The sequence below is a fragment of the Lynx canadensis genome, chromosome A2 (assembly GCF_007474595.2).
Source record: "Lynx canadensis isolate LIC74 chromosome A2, mLynCan4.pri.v2, whole genome shotgun sequence".
NCBI classification, from domain to species: Eukaryota; Metazoa; Chordata; class Mammalia; order Carnivora; family Felidae; genus Lynx; species Lynx canadensis.
In genome coordinates this window covers 85,689,216-85,715,454 of record NC_044304.2, presented here as the reverse complement: position 1 = coordinate 85,715,454, position 26,239 = coordinate 85,689,216, and the positions used below count along the sequence as shown (strand labels likewise).

The window sequence follows — 26,239 nt, the reverse complement described above, 5'->3', positions numbered from 1 at the left end:
AGTCACCAAATGCTAAATAGCTCTTCCGGCAATGTTTTCCTGTCTTCTTCACAGCCAAATTCATAATTTCCAATTTCTGAGAAATTACAGCACTGCTTATATTCAGTCTATACTCAGGGCCTTCGATTCCTCTACCCACACCCCCTATTCTGTCCTCCATAGAACGCACCCCTGCCAGCCTTCCTTTTAATGCAGCTCCAGTTTCAGGATAAAGGTGAAGCTCTCCAGCATGGATTTCAAGATTATTCATGAGCTGACCCTTCTTAAGAAGCTTGTCCTTGAAACTTTACTATCTGTTGCTTCTCACCTTGCCTTCTGTTTTTATAACACCAAATACTTAACATTCTTCACTAGCTTTCCTGTAACATAGTCTTGGCTGCACATGTAAGATATTCCTGCTGTCTCTGTCATCTCTGCTAATTCCATCTTCCAAACGCAGCTGTATTGGTCTTTACTATGAAGTGACCTCGTTAAGCATCCTCCCTTTATTTCTTAGATATTTGCAACATTAAAGCATAGTTTGCATGTATTGATGTATTTACTTTGTCTTCCTTTATGTTAGGAACTCATTTTATTTCTCTTTGTGTCATCAACACCTAAATTATTATCTTATGGAGACCAAGTGAAATAAAAAATTGCCTTCTTCTGTCTTCTGTTTTAGCAAGGGAGTGAAAGCACGGTTCGTTGTGACTGATGGTGGGATTACCAGAGTTTATCCCAAGGAGTAAGTTCAAATAACATCTGTAGAAATCAGTATGTTACACAACTACTCTGAGGATGTGCACATTATAAGGAAGCCATTCTGTAGAGAAACTGATTATTAGATTAAAATGGAGTCATTTAACATTACTTACATTATTAAAATACCCTACTTCTTTAAAAATGCTATTATATGATTATTCAGTGATCCTTTTGGATATTTATTCCAAAATCTAAGACACAGTAAAAGAGATTTTTTTTCTGTTCATACACACTGAACGTAAAGTTTATAGCCTATTGGCACTATTTTCATAGCACCTCATTGTTTTCACTGTTCTTCAATGGATCTTATCTCTGTCTCCAAAATAGTCTGTCAACTAGGGTGGGGAGGCCTATTACTATTAATTGACCTATTAAGTGACTTGTATGTCATCACCTGCAGAGTAAAACCAAGAGCTTTTTCTGACCCTTGTTATCTATTCTATGGTGATTTATTGCTTATTAATGAGTATCATTAGATGTAGACATATCTGTAAAATTCTGTGATGTTCACAGAAAAGTAGGTTATCAGGCAGATTCAAGAATAAAAATGATGAGCCATTTCCTCTTTAGGGCTGGAGAAAACTGGCAAGAAAATCCAGAAACATACGAGGATAGCTTCTATAAAAGGAGTCTCGATAATGACAACTATGTTTTTACTGCTCCCTACTTTAACAGTAAGTATTACTCAGAATTCAGCCATTCTCAATTTCCTTTTTTTTAGATAAATTACTACTTCCTGCTTTCCCCAATAACCATAATTGCTCAGAACAGCCCTTATTAAGTGTATAGTATACATGTGACATTGGAAGGACAGAAGCTTCCATTTAGTTGAGGTAAAATGCACACACAGGAAACAGTCATCCAGTAATGTAGAGATAGCATATCAACAGGTATGCATAATGCATAGAAACGTATGTATATAATCCCTCATTTCACAAACTGCAAATCTATTAAAGAACATGTAATGAGTTTTAAAGACATCATCAATCAGTTTAGTCAGTTTTAGTTAAATATATTATTTATGAAAATTATCAATAGGCCACATTTTAAACTATCTTATTGGATTCTTTCCCAAAACCTTTCTAATTTAATCCCTGGGCTTCTCTGGGGGTAGGTGTTATTCAGCCTCATTTTTACAAAAGGGGAAACCAAAGTTCAGAGAATTTTGGCATCTTGTCCAGGGACTTAAGTCTAAAATGCAAAGGCTGTTTGGGGTTCTAAGATCAATCTTTCCACCTCAGCAGCCTCTCCACTCAGTTAGCAAATGTCACGAAGCAGCGATTTGGCCTGCGTCCATTATGTTGTGGACATGGATGCAGCCAAGCTGAATAATTCACATCCCACGGACACTCCAATGGGTCTGGTCAGTGGAGGAAGATGAAAGACGACAACCCACCTCCTCATTACTTATCTACACTAGAATACTTAAGCAAAACACCGTCCACCTATCCCTCTTAAGAGAAATTCACTATTTGACTTATCTAGACAGGCCTGTGTTCCTTTTTTGTTGTTGCCTTCTCCTTTTTTCAGAAAGCGGACCTGGTGCTTATGAATCAGGCATTATGGTAAGCAAAGCTGTGGAAATCTATATCCAAGGAAAGCTTCTTAAACCTGCAGGTAAGCGTGTATATGGTATATGGACATGGCCAAAATTAAATGTGACCAAATATTTCTATTAAAATCTGGCAGTACTTACCAGGAAGGCCATCAGAAACCTTTAAGCAAAATAAGTCAAAGACAGATACCCAAAGTTTTGAAAATAAAATACAATGATGTAGGAGATTGGGGAAAAATAGAACAGATACTATATAGAGGTGAGGGATTTCCTAGATGTGTATGTGTATACAATGCTGCTCAAATTAATGGAGTCAAATCAGAATTCTACATGCCAGATTGATCCAGCATTTCCACTCGGTAAGTCTGTCCTAGAAGATACTTTGAAATACACAAAAGGATACGTGTCCAAGGGTGTGAATATTTGTAGTAAGTTAAACATGAAGAGTTAAGTTTCCATCCTCTAAGGAAAAGATAAATAAGTTATAGCATATATATACCATGTGCCTGATAAAATGAATTAGGTAAGAACCTTTATATATATATATATATATATATATATATATATATATACACACACACACATACATATATATATATATATAATTACAGTAAAATGGAAAAATGATTTTTTTTCCAAAATAAAATCAAGTAAGCAAACAAAACAAATCATAAAACTGAACATCAATGGGAAATGCAAGTAGGCTGCATTAAGTGGATGCCATCTAGTAGAAGCGTTGTTTTTTTCTTTTTTTTCATTGTATGATTCCGTATTTGAATGTGTAAGAGAGTGTACATTAGACCAGATTGAGAAGGTAGATAGATCACCTTCCTGTTCCTGAGGGCTGTTTTACCCCTCAGTGGTTCAACTAGATATTACCTCCATACTAACTCATTGACTGCTTCCTTCATTCACTCAGTGGCTCATTTATTCACTCACCCTCCCACCCACCTATCTGTCTATTGGACATACATTTCTCAAGCACATGATGCATGCATTGGTGGGGCTAGCGAAGCCTCTTAAAACATTCCACCTGAGTGACCTCACGTTACAAGACTATGCCTGACACTACCGCCTTTTTTTTCCCCTTTAGCTTATTGTATATATGAGTTAATTGGTGAGGTGGTTGCCAACGAGGTAAAGTATGTTGTGAATATAAACGAAAGTTATTTAATAGTTTAAGAGAGGTTAGCAGTCTCTTTAATGAAACCCAAAGAAATAAAATCTCTGTAATAAACATTACATTCAACCCAAAATTTAATGCTACTTTCTACACTACATAAATTATCATATACCAAATATTATATGGACATTAAAACTGCAACCTTTTCAATGAAGTCCACTTTTCAACGTATAGCTGACATTAATTTAATTCCAAGAAATTTAAATTTGCTCAGAAATATTCAAATGTAAGAGGAAAAGTAGATAACTAAGAATCACAGCCACGTTTTTTCTATGTATGTGTCAATTCTTCTTTACATCATTTTTCAGTTGTTGGGATTAAAATTGATGTAAATTCTTGGATAGAGAATTTCACCAAAACATCAATCAGGGATCCGGTAAGATATATATATATTTCCTAACGTTTATGCTACACTCCATGTCAAATGTAAATAAGAAAAGTCAAAGTAAAGTCTTGTCAATGTATAATTTTCAGTGCTACTAAATTAAGCAGAACTATGAATTAATATTTTTGGAAAGACTTTTTTAAATTAGTTAAGAGGAAAAATATTTTGATATAATTTGAAATATTAGTTTAGATAGCTCTTAATATTTTACAAAGATGAACCTATTGCTTTTTTTATGATGGGATAGACTGTCATTTAATCTTACTTTGATACTGGATAAATTATTCTCAGATTCCTAACATGATAATAATGTGTCATGGAAATCCTTTTTTCTATTAAAAATGTGTGGGGTTAATTGTATTTTTGTCTTTCAGTGTGCTGGTCCAGTTTGTGACTGCAAAGAAACAGTGATGTAAGAAAATTTTGTAAATTTTAACTGTAATTTTTTGTTACTCTTGTTAAGACTTTAATCATAAAGTCATTGATGAAAGTCATTTGATATAGGAATTTTTCATTAAATGCTAAAAAATATTTTATGAAATTTTGAACTAATTTATAGGTAAGAAGTTGAATAAATTCCTTTAATTCCTAACCATTAAAAATATTCACATATTAAGGGAAAGTATTTTAAAAAGCCTGTTTCAGTATGAAGTGTACTCAATGTCAATTGTGTTAGATAGTTTTCTAAGTATCTTTAGCTCTGTTCCTGAGTGGGAAGTTTCTAACTAAAGTGGCCTTACTGGTTATCAAGGCAATCTTTCCTGTCCTTTATAGTTTCTCTGAATTTGTTCACACAGTATTCATAGTGACAAGAAAACTTTTTGAGTTCAATTTTGCCATTATTATTTTTTTTTTTATCAAATTCCACTTACATGGATTGGATTTTACATTGTCTCCTGTTACTTCTATTTCATTATGACATTTCTTTGTTCAAACGTTAAATATGTTCAGGCCGCCTGGGTGGCTCAGTTGGTTAAGTGCCTGACTTTGGCTCAGGGCACGATCTCATGGCTTGTGAGTTCAAGCCCCGCGTCGAGCTGTGTGCTGACAGCCCCGAGCCTGGAACCTGCTTCAGATTTTGTCTCTCCCTCTCTGTCTGCCCCTCCCCCACTCATGCTCCATCTCTCTCTGTCTCAAAAATAAATAAAAATTTTTTCTAAATGTTAAATATGTTGAAACCTGCTTTGGATTTTGTCTCTCCCTCTCTCTCTGCCTCTCAAAAATAAGTAATTTTTTTTTAATGTTAAGTATGTTCTAAGAATGATACTACATAAAGTATTTCCAGAATACAAAGGATGAATTCCACTATTTGCTTCCCATCTTCTTATGTGTATGTGTTTATTTCCAAGGCAAACAGTGGGTTCACATCATCTTATTTCTAGTCATGTGAAATTATAAGCCAGCAATGTTATTTTTTATACTCTCTCCATTTTACATAGACTTTGTAAATAGAGACTATAAAGACTGTTTTGAGAGTCGAGGTTTTAGCAAGTTGCTACCACATGTCCCCAACTCTGAGAACAATGTTTTTGTCATTTTATACAATAAAAATTACTAAACTGATCCATGCATTTAAACATGATACAAACCAGGTGGGAATTGATTTCTTTTGTGTCATGATCTTTTTTTGTTTCGTTTTCTGCTTTTATATTTCAAATTACTCAACCAATTTTGATTGAAAATATGAAGTAGTTATAAATATCCTTATGCTGCATGCTTTTTAATTTAGTCTGAAGCATGGTGACTACAATGCATTTTTAAAGGTATCTTTTTTGTCAAAATATTAAGTGTGTTTTTACATATTATTATTTTGGCTTATCCAATTTCCTGGATCATTTAGATGACCAAATGGCAAAAAGGTTATTTCTGATTTGACCTTCTGATTTGTTCAGACTCAGTTGACAGTTTTAACTAAATGGGTAGTGGTGCAGTATGAAACCCTGAGAATTTGAATCTGTGTGCGTCCTTAATTTATTTCATCAGAATCTCTGGAGTATGTATCTTTAAGTTGAAGTTTTTTTCCTATTTTTGTTGTCGTAACTATCTACTGGGGCTCCTGGGTGGGTCAGTCCCTTGAGCGTCTGACTCTTGATTTCAGCTCAGGTCATGATCCCAGGGTCATGGAATCGAGCCCTGTGTCGGGCTCCACACTGACAGCAGGGAGACTGCTTGGGATTCTCTCTGTCCCTCTCCCTCTGCTCCTCCCTTGTGCATACATGTATGTTCTTTCTAAATATATATATAAAATCATCTATCTAACGTAAGGTACTGATAATGAAGCCTCCTAACCTTCCTCAAATTGTGTTCATTGTTATTTTTATTTTGTAGGTAATGGATTGTGTGATTCTAGATGATGGTGGGTTTCTTCTGATGGCAAATCATGATGATTATACTAACAGGTAGGTACCACAGTGGGACAAAGTACAGTTTCCAAAGTGTGTTTCCCTAATCGGCATTACAAAAGTCCTTCAAACCATTATAGAAATTAATGAGTTGTGATATTTCTGTCATAAAATAAATTTTTAAATGCTAAATATAATATAAACCATTAATGAATACATTCTAACCACAGTTTCCTGATATTAGTTGAATTTCCTTTCTAGTCATAACAGTTACTATTAAAACATGTAGTTATTATTGTCGACCTCTCAGAAATTGAGAAAATGTTTGCATATTAAATATTTATTAATTAGTAATATCTAACTTAATACATGGCTGCTTTGAACTGATGAAGTTTCTATTCCCAAATTTGCAAGTTGGCAGCACATAGGCTATTTGGCTCAAGTGGGATTTTAAGCAAATTAGAATTCGTTGCCAATTAATTTCATTTCCCAATCTACATTTCTGGTTTCTCTTTAAAAAGAAAGGATCTTGGGGCCCCTGGGTAGCTCAGTCTGTTAAGAGTCCAACTCTTGCTTTTGGCTCAGGTTATTATCTCATAGTTGGTGAGACTGGGCTCTGCGCTAACAGCATGGAGACTGCTTGCAATTCTGTCTCTCTCTGTCAAAGTAAATAACTAAACTTCTAGGAACAGAAAAGATAAAATTGGTCAACACTGAGCTTTTTCTTAACTGGCCGTGTTTATGGACTGCAGTTGATGAGCCTCAGGTTTGCTCCTAGGTTCCTGTTCTTTTTCTAATATCACCCATTTCTCTCCGTCACGCTGCTTTCCTCTTCCCCACAAGGAATTCACTTGTGATCTTAATGCTTAGTTAACTGTGTGTATTCCTTCCACATGCATCACACCAAGCCACGGAGCAAATGCGAACCCCTAACTAAGCTCTTCTCACTTCTTTCGGAATATCCCATGCAGCTTCATTGCTTTGGTTTTTAAGCTCCAGTAGTTTTAGTTGCTAGTTCGTCTTACTTCTTTTCGTAGCAGTGGTCGGGGTGTTAACATGTGGAGTGAATTTGAAACTTGATTCTTTTGTCCTCTGTTCCAGATTGGAAGATTTTTTGGAGAGATTGACCCAAGTCTGATGCGACACCTGGTTAATATATCGGTTTATGCTTTCAACAAATCTTACGATTATCAGTCAGTGTGTGAACCTGGTGCTGCACCAAAACAAGGAGCAGGGCATCGCTCGGCATACGTGGTCAGTAATTTCCACCTCGTCCATGCCTCTCACAGGAACACTCAGTGTCGATTAACATAACGACTTTTTCATTATTTTTATAGCCATCAATAGCCGACATATTACACATTGGCTGGTGGGCCACTGCAGCTGCCTGGTAAGTCACAATTGTGTTTTTACTGGTAATGAGAAAGGGGCGGTGAAATAGTAAAGAATTTGAGGACAGTCCAGATTTTGTGACACGTGAATAATTGTTACAGAAACTACTCTGTTTGTTTCCTAAATGACATACTGGTAGTTTTCACAAAATGATCAATTTAACACTGTTACACCCACTTGGTTTTTCATATGAAAACAATATGCTCATGCGGACTTCAGCCTCCTCAAGATCTGTTGAGACTTTATACCCAATTCCTTAAGTTTTAGGTGTATCAATCTATTAAAGGTTTCAGTTAATTGCCTTCAGTATCCAAATTAGATGTCTGCGTCATCAAATTCAAAGCATCATGACTTATCTTTTCAGCTCTTTCCTATTCCAACAGAGGCTGGCAGAGTTTTAGAGGCATCATGTTGCTGAAATAGATCTAATTCTCTCTTTTTACTGACTTAACCTCCCTACCTCCTTCAACACCTCACCTACACCCTACCACCTATGAAAACAATACATTTAAACTGTTTAAGGCACTGTGGAAAGTCTGTAAGATCAAATGCATCATTGTTGGGCTCTGGTCAGTCAAGTAACTCAACCTCCTTTTGTGTCTGGGATCCCTCGTCTTCCTTCTTTCCCTTCTTTTTTATCATTGCCCAAGCTTTATGCCTTGTAAACTTTAACGTTTGTTTGATAGTGAGGCTTTCCCAGCAAAAATTGTATCAGTCTACCAGTTTATGAAAGTAAGAAAGATTTTAGATTAAAAATCCTATTTTTGGTGAAAAATGGCACTTTCTATTGTGATAGTGATATTTAAATATTAATTCACTCAGGTTTTTTAAATCTCAAGTAATCCTCATTACTTTATGGTTGGCTTTATGCTATTTTCTGGCCAGAATTTACCTCCTTCACCCCCCCCTTTTTTATTTTTTTCCTGAATTCAATTCCAGATGATTCTATACTAAGATTTGGTTCAAATGTCATTTATTGGAAAACTGAAATGTGCCAAGTGTCCTATATTTAACAGGTATATATTTTAGTTCATGAATGTCACATTATGTATTCACAGATACAGTCTATATTGTAAAGTAAATGGTTTGCAAACCCATGGCACAAAATCATTTTTGTTTGATCTTTTTCTTTGTTCCACCATAGAGTTCTAAAACTAAAATAAGCACCCTGAATGAGAAAACTATGGCATGAAATATTGACACTTTTCCTAGGTACCACTTTCCATGATCTCATTTCTTGTTAGGCCTCTTCACACTTAAGTGGTCCCTCACTCGGTCCTTAACATGTCTGACTTCGCAACTTCTTTTGCAGAAACAAATGTACGGTGTTTTGTAAAGTTTAAGAAATAATTATATAAAATACTCCTCAACTTTCTATTGGCAAGGTCTCAACTTTTTCCAAGCAGATGAGGAAGAAATGTGTGTGTGTACCTGCAAGATTATTTGGGTTGTTACTGCATTATTTGTAAAGGAAATATGTAGATTTTTGTCAATAATAATTTGTATTTGCAATTTAGGTCTATTCTACAGCAGTTTCTCCTGAGTTTGACCTTTCCACGACTTCTTGAGGCAGGTATGTAGTTACTCAGCTATTGTCCTAATAAAATTTTGTTTGGGGATGTGTTGAGTTCCCCTGACCCAAGGATCTGGAAACTTTTTTATGTCATGTCGGCCTCTATTTTGTAACTCTTATCTGTTGGATTCATTGCTTCTCTTGACATTTAATGGGCGCCTATGAGGGACTGCCACTACGTCAGACAACAATAAATAAGCCGAGCAGGGGGGCCCGCCCTTAATACATGCGCTTTGCTCCACGGAAATGAAGGCTCCTGGCACTGACTGTAGCGTCCCTCCTGGTGATCTTTGTTTTTTTCCACAGTTGAGATGGAAGATGATGACTTTACAGCCTCTCTGTCAAAGCAGAGCTGCATTACTGAACAGACCCAGTATTTCTTCGATAATGATAGTAAATCATTCAGTGGTGTGTTAGACTGTGGAAACTGTTCCAGGTAATTGTTTCTTCCTTTTAGGGATAGTCTGATTTCACTAAGAAATTGTATTCGCTTTTATAATCATTACAGAAAATAACAGAGACTGTTATTAGAGTGTGAGAGAGACATGAGTAACCATTTACAGTTGGAAATAGATCTTTAGTTTTGCTGAATGTTGTTTTTTTTAATTTACATTCTTTAGGATTGATCCTAACTGGTAAGTGGTAATCCTTTTGACTATAATAATAGGGTGAATGAAATTCTTCCTACTTTTAGGCAGAACAAAGAGAAATGTGGTTATATTTTAATGTCTTTTTGTCTAAAAAGAGAACCCCTTTCAAAGTTTTTCTAAAGTTGTAGAACAATATGAACTGTAGTAAGATTAGAATTAATCGTCATTTTGAGTAAGTCTAAGCTAAATACAGGATTTCATTTTACATTTACTTACTAAATAGGTGTATACAAAGATAGTCTAGGGAGGGACGTGTTTTACTTCTACTCTTCACTGAAGTTTAGAATTGCATGTATTTTTGAGTTGAAACTAAAAGAACTAGGAGAAATATCATTTCCTAAAATCAAAGCTAAGGTGAGTCACTAGCAGACATAAACATGTTTAGCCATTTTTGGAAGAGATTGAGAATTTAATTTGGCTAGAAGGGATAGAAGAAAAAGCCAAGGTGGGCCTTTTCAAAGTCATGAGAGAGAGTGATAATCCATGTCATAGGATCCCTGAGAATGAGGGGGAGAGGCACTTTGTTTTTAGCGAAGGAGGGCAGGTTATTCTCGAAGAAATGTTCATCTAGGAAAGAGGAAATGTGAGGAGGTGAGGTTATCTGAGCATGTGAAAGGGCTTGAAGAGTTGCTAAGAGATCCAGACTTTTCTAACAGAGAACTGTTTTCTGGAAGGAGTTAAATGAAACTAGTGTGAATTTTTAACAGACCTGGTCCGTATGACTTGATGATTTACTTTAGCAAACCTCTGTGTCGTAGCAAGACAGTCTATCCACTTTAGCAAACAGTTTCGTAATCCTTTGGCCTTTGATTAATAGATGTCATTGATGGCAATCTGTGCTTTAAAAATTGACTACAAATCTTTACAATTTAAAGTAATCAGGATATTAAGTGGAATCATGGTTGCTTTTGATTGGCTTTATCCTTGTGCCCCAAGTTCAATGGAGAAAAAGAAAATAATCATTTTCTTTTTAAAATACATCATCATAAAGAAATTAATCTTCAGTGACAGATTAACATTTCTATTCGTGGTTGCTAACGGTGGCAGAAGCAGTTTAAGACATGCAAAAATACTGCATGGAATTTCAATCCCTTATTCTGTCTGTATCTGTGTTATCCAGTTCAGTACTTACCAACCACTGGTGGCTGTTTCAATTATAACTAATAATACACATTAGTGCCTCAGCCACATTAGTCACGTTTCAAATACTCGATAGCCTAGTGTGGCTATTTACCATATTGGAGAAAGCAGAAAACATTTCCATCTTCACAGTAGTTTGGTGAACAGCACTAGTCTAGATTTACTTTGCCATTGGCTTGGGCAAGATGCTTAGTGTGGGCTCCAAAGCTTTTAATGTGTAAAATAAGGTAATTTTGTTTATTTTCAGTAATAAATACCACAGTTCCTTAAGCATGTCAAATAAAACCTTTATTCTACGGGTTGCAACAACTCAGCAGTGCTTATTTTGCATTGAAAAACAAAGGTGACACCTAAAACATGTGTTGCAGTTTTCTAGTATCGAGAGAGGTAATACACTGTGCATGCTAATAAATAAAACATGGTGATGTTTTCCTTCTACCTATTCTCATTTTGTTTTACTGTTTATGTGGGCGATGCTTTGTGTTTCAACATGTCATATTATATGTAAGAACCTTTGAAAGATTTTAATTTTTGCCCAAAAGAAAAAAATGCTCATTTTCTGTGATTTTTTATAACTATTTCTTTTGCAGAATCTTTCACGTAGAAAAACTTATGAACACCAACTTAATATTCATTATGGTTGAGAGCAAAGGGACTTGTCCCTGTGACACACGACTGCTCATACAAGCAGAGCAGACTTGTATCCTTTGACATCAGAAATGCTTGGAATCAAACGCCATCTTAAAGTAATGCTGCTTTAACCTCGTCACACTGATAATGCTCATCCAGAGAATAACATCACACAGCATGCCGTGATTACCTCACACAGGCAGAATGAACCTCTCATGCAAAATGTGGTTCGTAGGTGTAGACTAATGATGCCACCCAGGCACCAAGAGAATGCGAACAGTTTCTTGCTCATACAATGAGGCTTTGTGGAGGAGGCAGTGCAGGTTTGCAGGTAGATCTGGAAATTTCGGCTTGCATGCAGGCAGGGGCAGCTGGCTTGGGAATTTATGGCCATTAGGGAGTAGTGCTGGGTTTTTGCTAGCTGGGACTTGTGTGGCTGGAGAGCTGTCAACATTCCATAGTCAAAAAATGGAGTTGAATATGGTGTACATCTACGCTGAAATATTATTCAGCCTTAAAAAAGAAGGAAGTCCCGTCGTTTGCTGTATCTGCAGTGGCCGTTAACACCAAACTGCTTATGCTTATAAATATGCTAAATGACAGCCCAGTGACTGTTAAAGCATTGTAGACCAGACCGCCTGTCCTTTTTTCATTTATTCATGTTGTTTCGGGGGGGTGGCGGGAATAGTCCCAGCTGTGTTTGAAATTGGGGTTTATTGTTACCAATGAGTTTATATTTCTGTCTTGCTACATAGGAGTACCCTTGTGCTCCCTTGTGCGGGTTCACATGTATCGCTCCATCTTATTTGCTCATTTCAGCCACTTCTATCTTTACAGGTAACTGTTGAGTAATTGCATCTGCCAAGGGCCACACCGTGTAGAGTAAAAATAAAAACCACAGTGATCTCTTCATATAGCCACTAGTGTGACAAAAGAATTTATGTGGCAGTTTACTTCCTTAAATCCCTAAGTACTTGAACTAGTCGTGTGGGACTAGACTAATGGCATAGGTGTCTTTTCCTTGCTTTGGGAAATATTTTTTTTTAATTGTGTGGAAAGAACAAGTAATTTCGTATTCCTTAACAAGTTTCTTTAGCTGATGGTCCAGATCCTTGTGATATGGTTAAACAACCCAGATACCGAAAAGGACCCGATGTCTGCTTTGATAACAATGTCTTGGTAAGACCAAAGGTTTATTGTATTAAAATATTCTAACTCAGTAGTCATTGTCTTCAGGAACTTAAGGAAACAAATTACATTTTTAACTCAAACATGATGTCTTAATCATAGTGTTTCTCATTAACATGATGTACTTGCTGGTAGATAGATTTTTCATTTCAATACTGTTCATGGTTAGTGTAAGCTCAACAGTTGCTTCTTCTATCTGTCCTTCCAACAGAAACTGTACTTTCAAACACAATTCCCATCAATTTACTAACAATCCTAGGTCACCAATCTGATGATTTGAAACATTTTCTCATCAATAGTAATTACAGTAAATGTTATTTATGATGTGATTTGCCTCCCTTCATTGATAGTCCAATCTTTAAGATACAAAGTTTATTTTTACGTGTTTCTTTAGTCTTTATTTGGTATGTTTAAAAATTTGTGACATAGCTAGTTTCCTGATATTTTGTAATTCTCCTTTTTTTTTTTTTTAACATGGCTCCTGACTCTGTCATAGATTTGTATTATTTCTCTTAATTGCATTTTTACCTTGCGTGTATTAGACCAGGTCAGTTACAGAGGGCTAAGTTCATAAAATTTTGCAAAACATCTTATGTCATGTAAAGATGATTGCTGCTTTTCCTATAGGTCAGCTGTCTTCCTCCAAGAACAATCTTCTGACATACTATGCATGTAATCAGCTTTATGTTTTTAAAACCATTTTAATTAAGAAACTTGATTCTCAAATGTAAAGGCCATACCACAATTCTGCCTAATGTGAAAAATGAATTTTAAATACAACATTTCTCAATTCTGCCTCTTCAAGGTGTGCCTTTGCATTAAGTGGCTTGCATACTCCAATGAGCATACAAACTGAGAACATAATCATCTTAGGAATTGTTTATTCCCAAAAAATGTCAGATCACCTATTAATGTACGTTTATAGAGGTTGTAATTTATTTAGAATAGACTTGTCTAGTATGTACTTATTTACTCAAATACACAGAAAAAAAGGGAATTTTCATAAATATTATCCAGTTAGCTATGATTAGAAGAGGAACAAAAAATAAGTAAAATCAGTAATGAGGAATAAGACTTAAAAAGCAAGAGGTATTAGCCAGGAAACCCCCGTTATCTCTGCAAGGACTACTGATCATTCCTCTTTGATGGAGAAAGTGATTCCAAGTGGCAGCTAGTTGTTTTTCTCCATTTTATGCGGTTAGACTTCAACACAAATCCAGATATGAGGACTTTTGTTGTTCTATCTACTCTATTTTCAGGAGTTTGACCCTGTCAAATCATTCCCTTAAGAATGAATGTGGGCCCAAGGATAGTGGTGCTCATTAGGGGAAACTTCAGTCATCAACCACTGGTCACCAAAGCCTGAGATTAAATTCACTCAAATCAACTTCAAAGATCACATAAAAACCCTATTACCCAAAATGTTTTCAACCTAGGAGACTGTATGTTTTCATCAAGGCGCGAGAAAGATTGGACTGAGACAAATTTTCAGTAATTCAAGTTCCTGTGAATTATACATCCTACTGTGTATGAAAGTACAGCTCTTGCTCAGTAGCTTAACTTGCTAATAATGTCTTGTGTTCCTTTAGCAGTGAAATGTTTTGGTAATGCTTATTTGCAATGGTCACTGTGACCCTGCTCTGGATGGAGGCTCACATAAACTGCTAACTGCCAGCAAACTGCATGAAATCTCATCTTGTATGTCTTCTTTTCTGTGTTTTCTTTCCTTTTCCTGTACTTGCTACTTTGCCCGTTATTAATAGGATCAACTTATGTGCACAACGAGTCGTGCCTGTACCATGATGTCAGCTCCTATCTCCATTTTACTGCAAGTTTTCATGTGGTGTGGATGGTCAGTCACTTTCTCTAATTTTTCTTTTTGTGTGTGTTTGGCTTGAAATTTTAATAAATAATCCATGTCCCTAAATTCATTATAATAAATGTCCTGAAAGCAGGTTTTTAAAATTCCAGTACTAATATTGTTTTGTAAATAGCTGAATTCAAATATGGCCTAAGTTTCTAATCCCAAACCCAGCATATCCTTTTCCTATGTTTATTTAAAAATCAGTATTTTCTTATAAGGTTTTGTATAAAGATTAAATCAGTACGGGAAAAATTATATGTTTCTTGATGTCTAGGTTTTTACTAAAGAAAAATACCCTGAGGATGATTATTAGAGCTGGTCATCTCAATTTTCAAAAGATGCTGACATTAAATTAATGAGCCATTTCAATTTTATCAAACATTATTTTCTAAGTCAATAATTCTATGCTTTCCTTTCTTTTTAAAACAAATATGACTTAATCAACTTTTTATATTTTTTACTACCACAATATTGATGCTATTAAAATATTTTAGTACAAGTGCTTCCAATTTCTAAGTTCATTTTACTTAGAATGACTTACAGTATCTAGGCTAAAATTATCACTTATTAACCTGTGACCAATTTCTGAATTATATTATTAGTATGACTGCATAGATGTTGTAGGCCCCAAGCTTGTGTTCATGGTTTCACTTACAGCTTTGCAGTTTCTTCTCTGATGCTCTGGGATCCTCATGGTTAGTGTTACTAGAGCAACTTTTATAGTGTTCTTTCTTCACTGCTCTCCAGGTATTCGTTGATTAGGAAACCACTAGATGGAGATATGGCCATTACTGTGAGTGCTGTGTGCTCATCAGAGGGGGAGAAAAGTGGAGTATCAGAGGGAGTCTCAGAAAACTAGTTTTTTTCCTGGGCTAATAACATAATAGTCTTCATGGCACAGGATTCCAAGTGAAAGAAACCTAGCTCACCTGGACAATTAAAAGACCAAAATGAAATGATCCCTCTGCATGAACCTGTGTTTTCAATTGATAGAGAGGTAGCTCTCTGAAGTAATGTTTTGTGATTATACCATTTACATATGAAAAGTGTAGTGAAATCATAGGTTCCATGTTGTCTTTTTTATACCTGTCTCTATTTGTGATAATAGAAACGAAAGTAAAACATAAGGGTAAAAAATTATCACATTATATTCTCTAGGTGAGGAATAGTATAAATATTTACTCTATTTTCACCTTTGATTCAGAAGTTTACTTCTCAGTCATAGAATTTTTAGGTAAGATTTACAGGCTACAAAACTATAGGTCAGCTCCCTTGGGAGGTAAAAGATTTTTACCTTTACCTTAAAAATCTATAGGTAAGAATGAATTTACTTTTTTTCTTCTAAGACTCTCCCCTCAAAAATATGATTGAATTTTTCTTTGATATTTTTCTTTCTCACCATAACTATAACTTTACCAAGAAAATAAATAGCATTGTGGATTCAGCTGGATGGGATCAGTACATCTTAATGAAATAATTTTTGAAAGATGAAAAGAACACACCAGGGATTTCCTAATATTATTGTGTCCTTGAGGAATATATAATGAATAGTCCTGAGAAGATGATGTAGAGGGCATATACTTTACATTAATAAGACTTAAGTATTTAGAAACACAGTTATCAGTACTGAACAGTGAATCTCGTCTATGCAATGTGAGTGTTGATATGATAATATCAAAAGAAGTATCATTTTCTCTGAAACAATACAGAGTTGAAAAAATAATACAAATATTAGCAAAAAATACTGAGGATAATTGGCCGTGGTTCCTCACACTGAAGACCAATAGAGGTCAAAGTCTAAGCTTCAATGCTAGTCTAGCTACCCAGGAATGTGTGGTGGGTTAGTTTCTGCTCACAGGAAAGCTGGGATGCTGGTGTCATCTCTGACATTTTCTGATGGATGGTATCTAAGCATTTATAGAATGACTGTGTAAAGATAGGACTCTTGTATCCTGTGCAATCCAAAAAGAGTATCAATTATAGACCACTAGGACTTCAATAAAACCCAAGGGTCCAAGTGAGACCTTTTGACAAGAGCTTTGGGGCAATTTAAGTGGTAGAGAACAAAAGAAAAATAAAGCCACGGTTTATCAAAGCAAGCCAGCCAGTAATATGTATCATCGATAAAGTTCATTATTTTATGCAAACTGCAAACCTAATTTATGAAAGCAGATTACTGGGTACATGAAAAATGAATGTGTTATGGTGCAGTGTAGGAGAACAAATTGTTTGTTAGAGAACTTATTCCTATTAAAAGTCTTAGGCTGTGTAGTTCCATCTACCTAAATAATTTTAAAAATACATTTTCTTTGAAGCTGCTGTAGGTGACCTAACTACAGAGCAGTTTAAACTAAAAAGTCAGCCATTATTTGGTGCATGTCTTCACCAGCGACTTGCCTTTTGAACATAATGAGTATAATTCAGAAAATATTGAGCTCTTACTATGTGCAATTAGTCACCGTGGTGATTCTGGTTGGGGAAAGAAAGGGCAAGTTACATGTTTCACAAGAGAAAATTGAAAATATTTTAGCCACTAGCATGCATGGTCTTAGAGAGCCTTGGGGCAAAGTCATATGCATATAAGTACAATTTAGGTGTTGTTTCTTTTAATGAGTAATGAAAAAGGAATTCTCTGCTAATATGTTTATTAGGAGTCTTTTGAGAGAAGTCTCTAGAAGAAAATTGAAAAAATTACCATATTTTAAAAACAAGTACATATAGCATTAGCACTGTATCATTTTTCTACCTGAGTGTGTTAAACTGAAACAAAGTACCCATCTTTAAAAATCAGACTGATTTACTTGCTTATAATGGTAGTGGGATTTTTGGTCTATCTTAAGGCGGAGAAAATGCTAATGTTTCTCCCACATCTGTGCATTTGTGATTTAGAATGTATCTCTTATTTCATAGAATAATTTCAAGTCTTGGTGTATGTAGTTGTCCATGCAAAACACATGAGAAAAGATGACAGGAAACTGAAGAGGCAGATTTGTTTGTGTGAAATCACTTGCAGACTTGAGGGACTCCAAATAACTTATCTCACCTACCCCCTCCCTGACTGCAACAGGCATCATCACATACAGGAAACGCAACTGAACAAATAAATTTTAAAACACTAGAATATAAACATATAAACAATGGATCAGAGTTAGAGATATTTTTTTTTCTTTTCATAACACATTTGTTTTATGTTAACCAGAATTTCTTTGACAAAACATATCCTTACTACATGAATGGGTCTTGTTTGTATACTGATTTTCCATTCCATCACATTAACACATAATTAGCAGCTGGTCAAGAGCCAAGCTTTACATTACTATTTTATGTTTGCAGTGTTTCTAACTAGGCTGTACCTGTGCTGCTTTATTGACTACCTACTATTCATTTATCAAGTAGTACCATACAACCTGTGTATTAGACCATTCTTCTGGGTGTGAGATATTGGAGATATATTTATACTAAAAAATATTGTTTTAATCTGGAGTTCAAATGTAAGTGAGCATCCTGTTTCTTTATGTGGTTACCCAACCTAAAGGGAAAACTATTAGAACCAAGAGAAGACCAAGTGTGAAGTCCCTGGGACAGTAGACACCTTGACCTGTTGCAGAGACAGACAGTGTTATTGGAGCCGAGTGAGTTGTAGGGGTGGGGAGAGGAATACTAGAAGACAGAGAGGCCGCCAAGCTCTGGACTACATAAGGCTTTGTAGGCCATGCTAAGCCATTTGGGTTTTGTTCTGAGAGTGATAAAATTTTTGACCTATGCTTTTAAGGAGACTGTTTTTGGGTTAAAAAATTTGCAAAAAAAGCAAGAGTAGAAGCCATGAGACACAAGAGGCAGCTTTTGAAGGAGTCTAGGCCAGAAGTGATGGTGACTAAGACATGAGATAGTGAGAAGTGGTAAGTTTGGAGATCTATTTGGAAGCTAAGTTAAGAGGATGTGCTGGTGGATTACATTGGAAAACGAGGGGCAGGGAGGGATCACAGATGACTTGTCTTTGCCCTGATCCACTTCTCCCAGAAGTATCGTTCAGAAAAAATAGTGTCTTTGGGCAAGTTTGGGGCCTTTCTGAGGCATCAGAGAGGAGAGGCGGCAGAGCTCAATACCTTCAGAGGTCACAGGAGAATTCAGGTCTGAAGACACAAAGTGTGAGTTTTTGCAGTTCTGGTCCAAGACGGTGACATGGGAAGTGCCAAACTCACTTTATATCACAGACCCGCTAAACCTGTAACTATAAACAAAGCACTTTCCTCTGGGAAAAAAAAAAAAATGGAGAAATGAGGTGAATGACCCATACATATTGGGTGAATGAGAAAACAACCACATTGAAACAGGTAGGAAATGCCAAGACACACTATCCCCATAATCCCTACCTCTGGCATAGCAGCGTGTAAGCAGGAGGGAATTTTTAACTCTTAGCTCTTCCTTGAGGAATGAAGGGTTTGGTCTGAATACCAAGTAGTGGAATTTTAAGGCTTCCATGCAAAGTACAGTGTCCCCAATAATTATCTCTGAAAGTCTAATAGGGAGACAAGACCATAGCAAACAAACAGTTGTCAACAGGCTCCCGAGGACTCACTGTAGCTTTCCTTCCAAGGCTTAGAGAAGATGGACCAAACATCAATGCCCTATGCCCAGTCTTTCTCTGATTTAGCACACATTTAGAGGCTGACTGCAGGCCCTCCTTAGAGACAGAGGAAGGCAGTGGGCCATGCCTCCACTTTGACCCTGTGACATACTCCAAGTCACTGGTCTGTCTCCGAAGGAGCTTGTGGATCCATTTGGCATTTGGCTTTTAAGACTGCTGCCCAAAAAACACCTCCCTTTATCACTGACCATGGTGGCCAGTAGAGCTGATCTTCTTGGGTATTGGGGGACAGTGGCAAATACACAGTTCTTAACTGTAAATTCCCCCAGGGTTCGGCACAGTGAAGGCCAACTAAAATGTTCTTCTCTTAGTCATACCCTAAAAGGGGTGGGTCTATTTACATACCTCAAAAACTATTGCCTCAGGGTTCTGCCTCCAATCAGCCTGCATCCAGGTGCTGAATGAGATCATCCCCAATGGGACACAGACAGTTAAAGGCATACCCCCCACTTATTGGGAGCCACTTCAAGCCTGTGAATCGTGGTGTGTTTTTTCAAATGCACAGAAACCAACACAGAGTCCAGGAAAACGAAGATACAGAAAACAGAAAACTTTTAAAAACAACAAGATAAAACTCCACCAACAGCCCTAAAGGAGTTCAAAATAATGGTCATAAAGATGCTCACCAAAGTCAGGAGGAAAATGCAAAAGCTAAATGAGAACTTCAATAAAGAGAAAATATTAAAAAGTACAAAAAAGTCAAAGAACTGAATGTAATAAATCACAGTAATAACATAAGAGATAAAAATGACATAAATAGATTTAAAAAAGACCCTTTGACAAAATACATCATTTCATGATAAAAACCTTGGTCAAATGGGGTATGGAGGAACATACTTCAACCTAATAAAGGCCATATATGACAAACACACTTAACATTATACTCAGTGGAAGAAAATGTGGAGCTTTAACTCTCAGATCAGAGATGAGCACTGCTCTCATTCAACATAGTGTGGAAGCCCTAGCTCGAATTTTAGGTGAGACAAAGAAATAACAGGGGTCCAAATAGGGAAGGAAGAATTAAAGCTGCCAGTATTGACAGAAAAGATGGTTCTGTATACAGAAAAACCCAAAGACTCCCTCAAAAGACTGTTGGCAGCAATCCATAATTTCAGTAAAGTTGCAGGATACAAAATCAACATACAAGTATCAGTTGCATTTCTATACACTAATAATAAAACATCTGAAAAAGAAATAAACTATCCCATTCACAACAGCATCCAAACCAAAGTATTTAGGAGTAACTTCCAGGAAGTGAAAGAGCTGCACAGTGAAAACTACAAGACTTTGCTGAAAGAAAGAACACAAGCATAAATAGATATTAATATTGTAAAATGTCCGTACCACCCAAAGACATCTATGGATTCAATGTAGCCCCCATCAAAATGCCAACAGCATTCACAGCAATAGAAAAAATAATTCTAAAATTCATATGGACCCACAAAAGATTCAAAATCCCATAGTCGTCCTGAGGAAAAAGAAAAAAGCTGCAGGTATCAGATTTCTGTATTTTAGATTATACTATAAACCTATAGTAATCAAAACAGTATAGTACTGGCACAAAAATAGACACATAGGCTAGTGGAATAGAAGAGAGCCCAGAAGGAAACCCTTACATGTATATGGTCAACTAATATTCAGCACAAAAGCCAAGAACACCCCATGGGGAAAGGATAGTCACCAACAAATGGTGCTGGGAAAATTGAACACATGCAGGGCAATGAAACTGGACCCCTATCTTATACCACTCACAAAAATTACTCAGAGAAGATCAAAGACTTTAATATAAGACCTGATATAAAAAACATCCTAGAAGACAAAGTAGTAAAGAAGTTCCTTGACATTGGTCCTGTCAATGATTTTTGGATACAATACCAAAGCACAAAAAAACCAAAGCAGAAATCAACAAATGGGACTATGGCAACTTTGAATGCTTCTCCACAAAGAAACAACCAAATGAAAGGCAACCTACAGAATGGGGGAAAAAATGCAAGCCATGTATAGGAAAAGGAGTTAATATCCAGAATATTTGAAGAACTCATTAAAGTTTAAAAAAAACAATTAAAAAATGGGCAGGAAAACTAAATAGACATGTTTTCAAAGATGACATCAAAATGGCCAACAGCTACATGAAAGATGTTCAACATTACTAGTCATTAGGGAAAACAAATCAAAACTGCACACTTCAGCTTTAAGGACACACACCTTAAAGTATGTGAAAGTAAATGGATAGACAAATATATTCCATGCAAATGGAAATCAAAAGAAAGCTGGGGTAGCTATACCTGGACACAAGAGACCTCAAGACAAAAACTGTACTAAGAAACATAATCATTATATATTGATAAAGGGTTCAGTTAAAAGTGGATATAACATTTAGAAATATTTATGCACCTGATATAAAGGGGCTTAAAGATAGTAAGGCAAGTATTAACAGACCTGACAGGAGAAGTAGGCAGCAATATAGTAATAGTAATAATACTAAACAGGAGACTTCAGTCGCCCACTTTCATCGATAGATCATCCAGACAGAAAATGAATAAGCAAACACTGGAATTAAATAACCCATTAGATCACATGGATTTAAGTGACACTTACAGAACATTGTTCTGAAATGAACATGGAACATCTTCCAGGATAGAACATAAGTCACCAAAAAAGCCTTAATAAATTTGAGAAGATTAAAATCCTAGCAAACATCTTCTCTGGCCACAGTTGTATCAAACTAGATCTCAACAATATAAGAAAACTGGACAATTCACAAATATGTGGAGATTAAACAATACGCCACTCAACAGTCATGGGTCAAAGAAGAAATCTTAAGGGAAATTACACACACACACACACACACACACACAGACAAATGAGACAAATGAAAATGGAAATACACTGAACCAAAACTATTGGCAAACAGCAAAGCAGTTCTAAGAGGAAAGTTTAGGGGCGCCTGGGTGGCGCAGTCGGCTAAGCGTCCGACTTCAGCCAGGTCACGATCTCGCGGTCCGTGAGTTCGAGCCCCGCGTCAGGCTCTGGGTGGATGGCTCAGAGCCTGGAGCTTGCTTCCGATTCTGTGTCTCCCTCTCTCTCTGCCCCTCCCCCGTTCATGCTCTGTCTCTCTCTGTCCCAAAAATAAATAAATGTTGAAAAAAAAAATTTAAAAAAAAAAAAAAATAAGAGGAAAGTTTATAGTGATAAACACCTATATTAAGAATAGACAAACATCTTAAATAAATTTACACCTCAAGGATTAATAGCAAATGAAGCCTAATGCTAGGAGGTAGGAAATAACAAAAATCATGGCAGAAATAAGTGAAATAGAAACCAAAAAGAGAATACAATACATTGCAATTAAGAACTGTTTTTTTTTTAAAGAAAAACAAAACTTTAGTTAGACTTACCAAGGAAAAGAGGATTAAAATAAAACTAGGAATGAAAAAAAGACATTAAAATTGTTATCACAAAATATAGAAGATGATAAGAAACTACTATAAACAATACATGGCAAAAATTGGGAACTCTAAAAGAAATTGATAAATTCTTAAAAATATGGAGCCTATCAAGAGTGATTCATGAAGAAACAGAAAATCTGAACATATCCATTACTAGTAAGCAGATCGAATCAGCTATCAAAAACCTCTCAACAATCAGAAGCCAAAGACCAGATGGCTTCACTGGTGAGTTAAACCAAACATTCAAAGAAGAATTAATACCAATCCCTCTCAAACTCTTCCAAAAATATAGCAAGAGGGAACACTTTCAAGCTCATTTAACAAAGCCAGCCTTACCATAATACCAAAACCAGACAAGAACACTGCAGGAATAGAAAGTTACAGGCTAGTATCTTTGAAGAACCTAGATGCAAAATCCTCAAGAAAATGTTAGCAAGCTGAATCCAGCAACACAAAACCATATACCATGATTAACTGGGATGCAAGGACAGTTTCACATTCACAAATGAACCAGTGTGAACCATATTAATAAAGTGAAGGGGAAAAGAAAATCGTTATGATCTCAATAAATGCAGACAAAGCACTTGCAAAATTTAACATCCGCTGTGATTAAAACCCTTAACAAAGTTGGTATATATGAGCTGTACTTCAACAAAATAAAGGCTCACAGCTATCATCCACAGTGGTAAAATTAGAAGAAGCTAACAGCCAAGTACCAGAAACTAACAGCTTCTCCTCTAATGCCATGAATAAGACAAGGATGCCCATTCTTGCCACTTTCTTTAACATAGTACTGTAAGTTCTAGGCAGAGCAAATACGCAAGAAAAATAATAGGCATCCAAACTGCAAAGAAAAAATTATCTCTATTTGCAGATGGTATGATATTGTATATAGAAAACCCTAAGAAATCACTTATTCAAATAAATTTAGTAAAATTTCAAGATTAAAAAAAATGTAAAAAATGAGTTCTATTTTATACACTAACAGAAGTTGTTAAAATAATTTCATTTATAATTCTGCCAAAAAATCAAATACTTAGTAAATTTAACCAAGGGGGTAAACACTAAAAACTATAACATAAAAGAAACTTGAAAAATAAAGGGAAAGATACTAGTTCTCATGAATTAGAATATTGTTAAAATGCGGTTGCCTGGGTGGCTCAGTCAGTTGGGCATCTGACTTTGGCTCAGGTCATGATCTCACTGTTGGTGGGTTCAAGCCCCACGTCAGGCTCTGTGCTGACAGCTCAGAGCCTGGAGCCTGCTTCAGTTTCTGTGACTCCCTCTCTCTGCCCCTCTCCCACTCATGCTCTGTTTCTGTCTCAAAATTAAATAAATATTAAAAAAATTTAAAAAAAGATTATTGTTAAAATGTGCATACCATACAAAGCAATCTACAGATTCATTGAAATTCCTATCAGAATTTCAATGACATTTTTCACTGAAATACAACAATGATTCTAACATATGTATGAAACCACAAAACCGTAACAGGCAAAGCAACCTTGAGAAAGAAGAACAAAGCTGGAGACATCACACTTCTTGATATGAAACTATATTATACAAATACATTAATCAAAACAGTGTGGTACTGGCACACACAGACACACAGATCAATGTAACAAAACAGCCCAGGAGTAAACCCACGTATGTATGTTCCATTAACTTATGACAAAGGAGCCAAGAATGTATAATGGGAAAGAACAGTCTCTTCATTACATAGTGCTGATGGGGCACCGGGGTAGCTCAGTAGGTTGAGCATCTGACTCCTGATCTCAGCTCAGGTCATTATCCCAGGGTCATGGGAGCCAGCCCTGCATTGGGCTTCACACTAAGCATGAAGTCTGCTTTAGACTCTCTCTCGTTCCCCCTCTGCAGTTCTCCCCTGTTCACACTCCCTCTCTCTAAAATTAAAAAAAAAAAAAAAAAAAAAAAAAGTACTGGGAAAACTGAAAGCCCACACACAAAAGAATAAAAATGGACCACTATCTTACACTGTCAACAAAAGTCAACTGAAAATGGATTAACTACTTGAATGTAAGACCTGAAACCATAAAACCCCAGAAGAAAACCTAGGAAGCAATCTGTTGACATCGGTTTTGACAACTATTTTCTTTTTTTTTTTTTTTTTTTTAATTTGATCCCAACAGCAAAGGCAAGAAAAGCAAAAATCAACATGGGACTACATCAAAATTAAAAGTTTCTGCACAGCAAAGGAAACCAATAAACTTGAAAGGCAATACACAAAATGGGAGGAACTGTTTGCAAATTATGTATCTGATAAGCGACCAGTATCCCAAATGTATAAAGAAATCAAGTCGGATAATATCAAAAGAAATCTGATTAAAGAGCTGACAGAGAATCTGAGTAGAATTTTTCCCAAATTCCTATGAATGGGCAACAGGTCCAAGCACACCTTATTTTACTGCGCTTTGCTTTTATTGAAATTTACAGATACTGCATTTTTTTTTTTAACAAATTGAAGGTTTGTGGCAACTCTGCCTCAAGCAAATGTATTTGTGCCATTTTTTCCAACAGCATTTGCTCACTGGTGTCTTTGTGTCACATACGGTTTTCACAGTGTCTTTGATAGTACCATTCTAATTGTTTGGGGGCACCACAAACCACACCCATTTAAGACAACACACTTAAGAAATGTTATTTGTGTTCAGAAAGCTCTACCGACCAGCCATTTCCCCAGCTCCTTTTCTCTCATTGGGCTTTGCTATTTCCTGAGACAAAATGATCTTGAAATGAGGCCACTTAGTAACCCTACACTGGTCACTAAGTGTTCAAGTGAAAGGAAGAGTCACATGTCTCTTACCTTAAAAGGTAGCGAGGGAAGCTATGTCAAAGGCCAACACGTGCTGAATGCTAGGCCTCTTATGCAAAACATTTGGTCAAGTTGTGGATGTAAAGGAAAAGTTCTTAAAGGAAATTAGAAGTAAAAGTGCTATTTCAGTGACACACAAATGGTTAAAAAAAAAAAAGGCAAAGTTTTAGGGGTCTGCATAGGAGATCAATCTAACCACAACATTACCTAAGCTGAAGCCAAATCCACATCAAGGCCCTAATTTTCTTCCTTTCTGTGAAAGCTGGGAGAGAGGAAGAAGCTGCCAAAGAAAAGTTTGAAGCTAGCAGAGGTTAGTTCATGAGACTGAAGTGAAGAAGCCAGCTCCATACCATAACAGTGTAAGGTAAAACAGCAAGCTATCCAGAAGATCTAAGTAGGTAATTAATGAAAATGGCTACAGTAAGTGAGAGATTTTCAATGTAGAAGAAATAGCCTTCTATTAAAACAAGATGCCATCTAAATCCTTCATAGCTACAGACGAGAAGTCAACGCCTATCTTCAAACGATAGACCGTATCTCTTGTTAGGGGCTAATGAGCTGGTGGCTTGAAGTTGAAGTCACTGCTCATTGACCCTTCTGAAAATCCTAGGGTTCTTAAGAATTAGGCTTGATTTACTCTGCCTGTGTTCTCTATCCATGGACACA

The 26,239-nt window shown here is 36.2% G+C and overlaps 1 protein-coding gene across 1 annotated transcript in view; it reads left to right on the top strand.

Moving 5' to 3' along the window:
• The window catches only part of CACNA2D1 (calcium voltage-gated channel auxiliary subunit alpha2delta 1), a 494,736-nt gene that overhangs the window by 459,825 nt on the left and 8,672 nt on the right, over positions 1–26,239 (top strand). Inside the window, 12 exon segments of the mRNA XM_030307860.1 lie at positions 662–724; positions 1,312–1,415; positions 2,272–2,358; positions 3,788–3,855; positions 4,239–4,271; positions 6,193–6,260; positions 7,304–7,460; positions 7,544–7,596; positions 9,116–9,171; positions 9,478–9,607; positions 11,552–11,661; positions 12,688–12,770. Of these exon segments, the coding sequence (XP_030163720.1) occupies positions 662–724; positions 1,312–1,415; positions 2,272–2,358; positions 3,788–3,855; positions 4,239–4,271; positions 6,193–6,260; positions 7,304–7,460; positions 7,544–7,596; positions 9,116–9,171; positions 9,478–9,607; positions 11,552–11,661; positions 12,688–12,770 (1,012 nt within the window).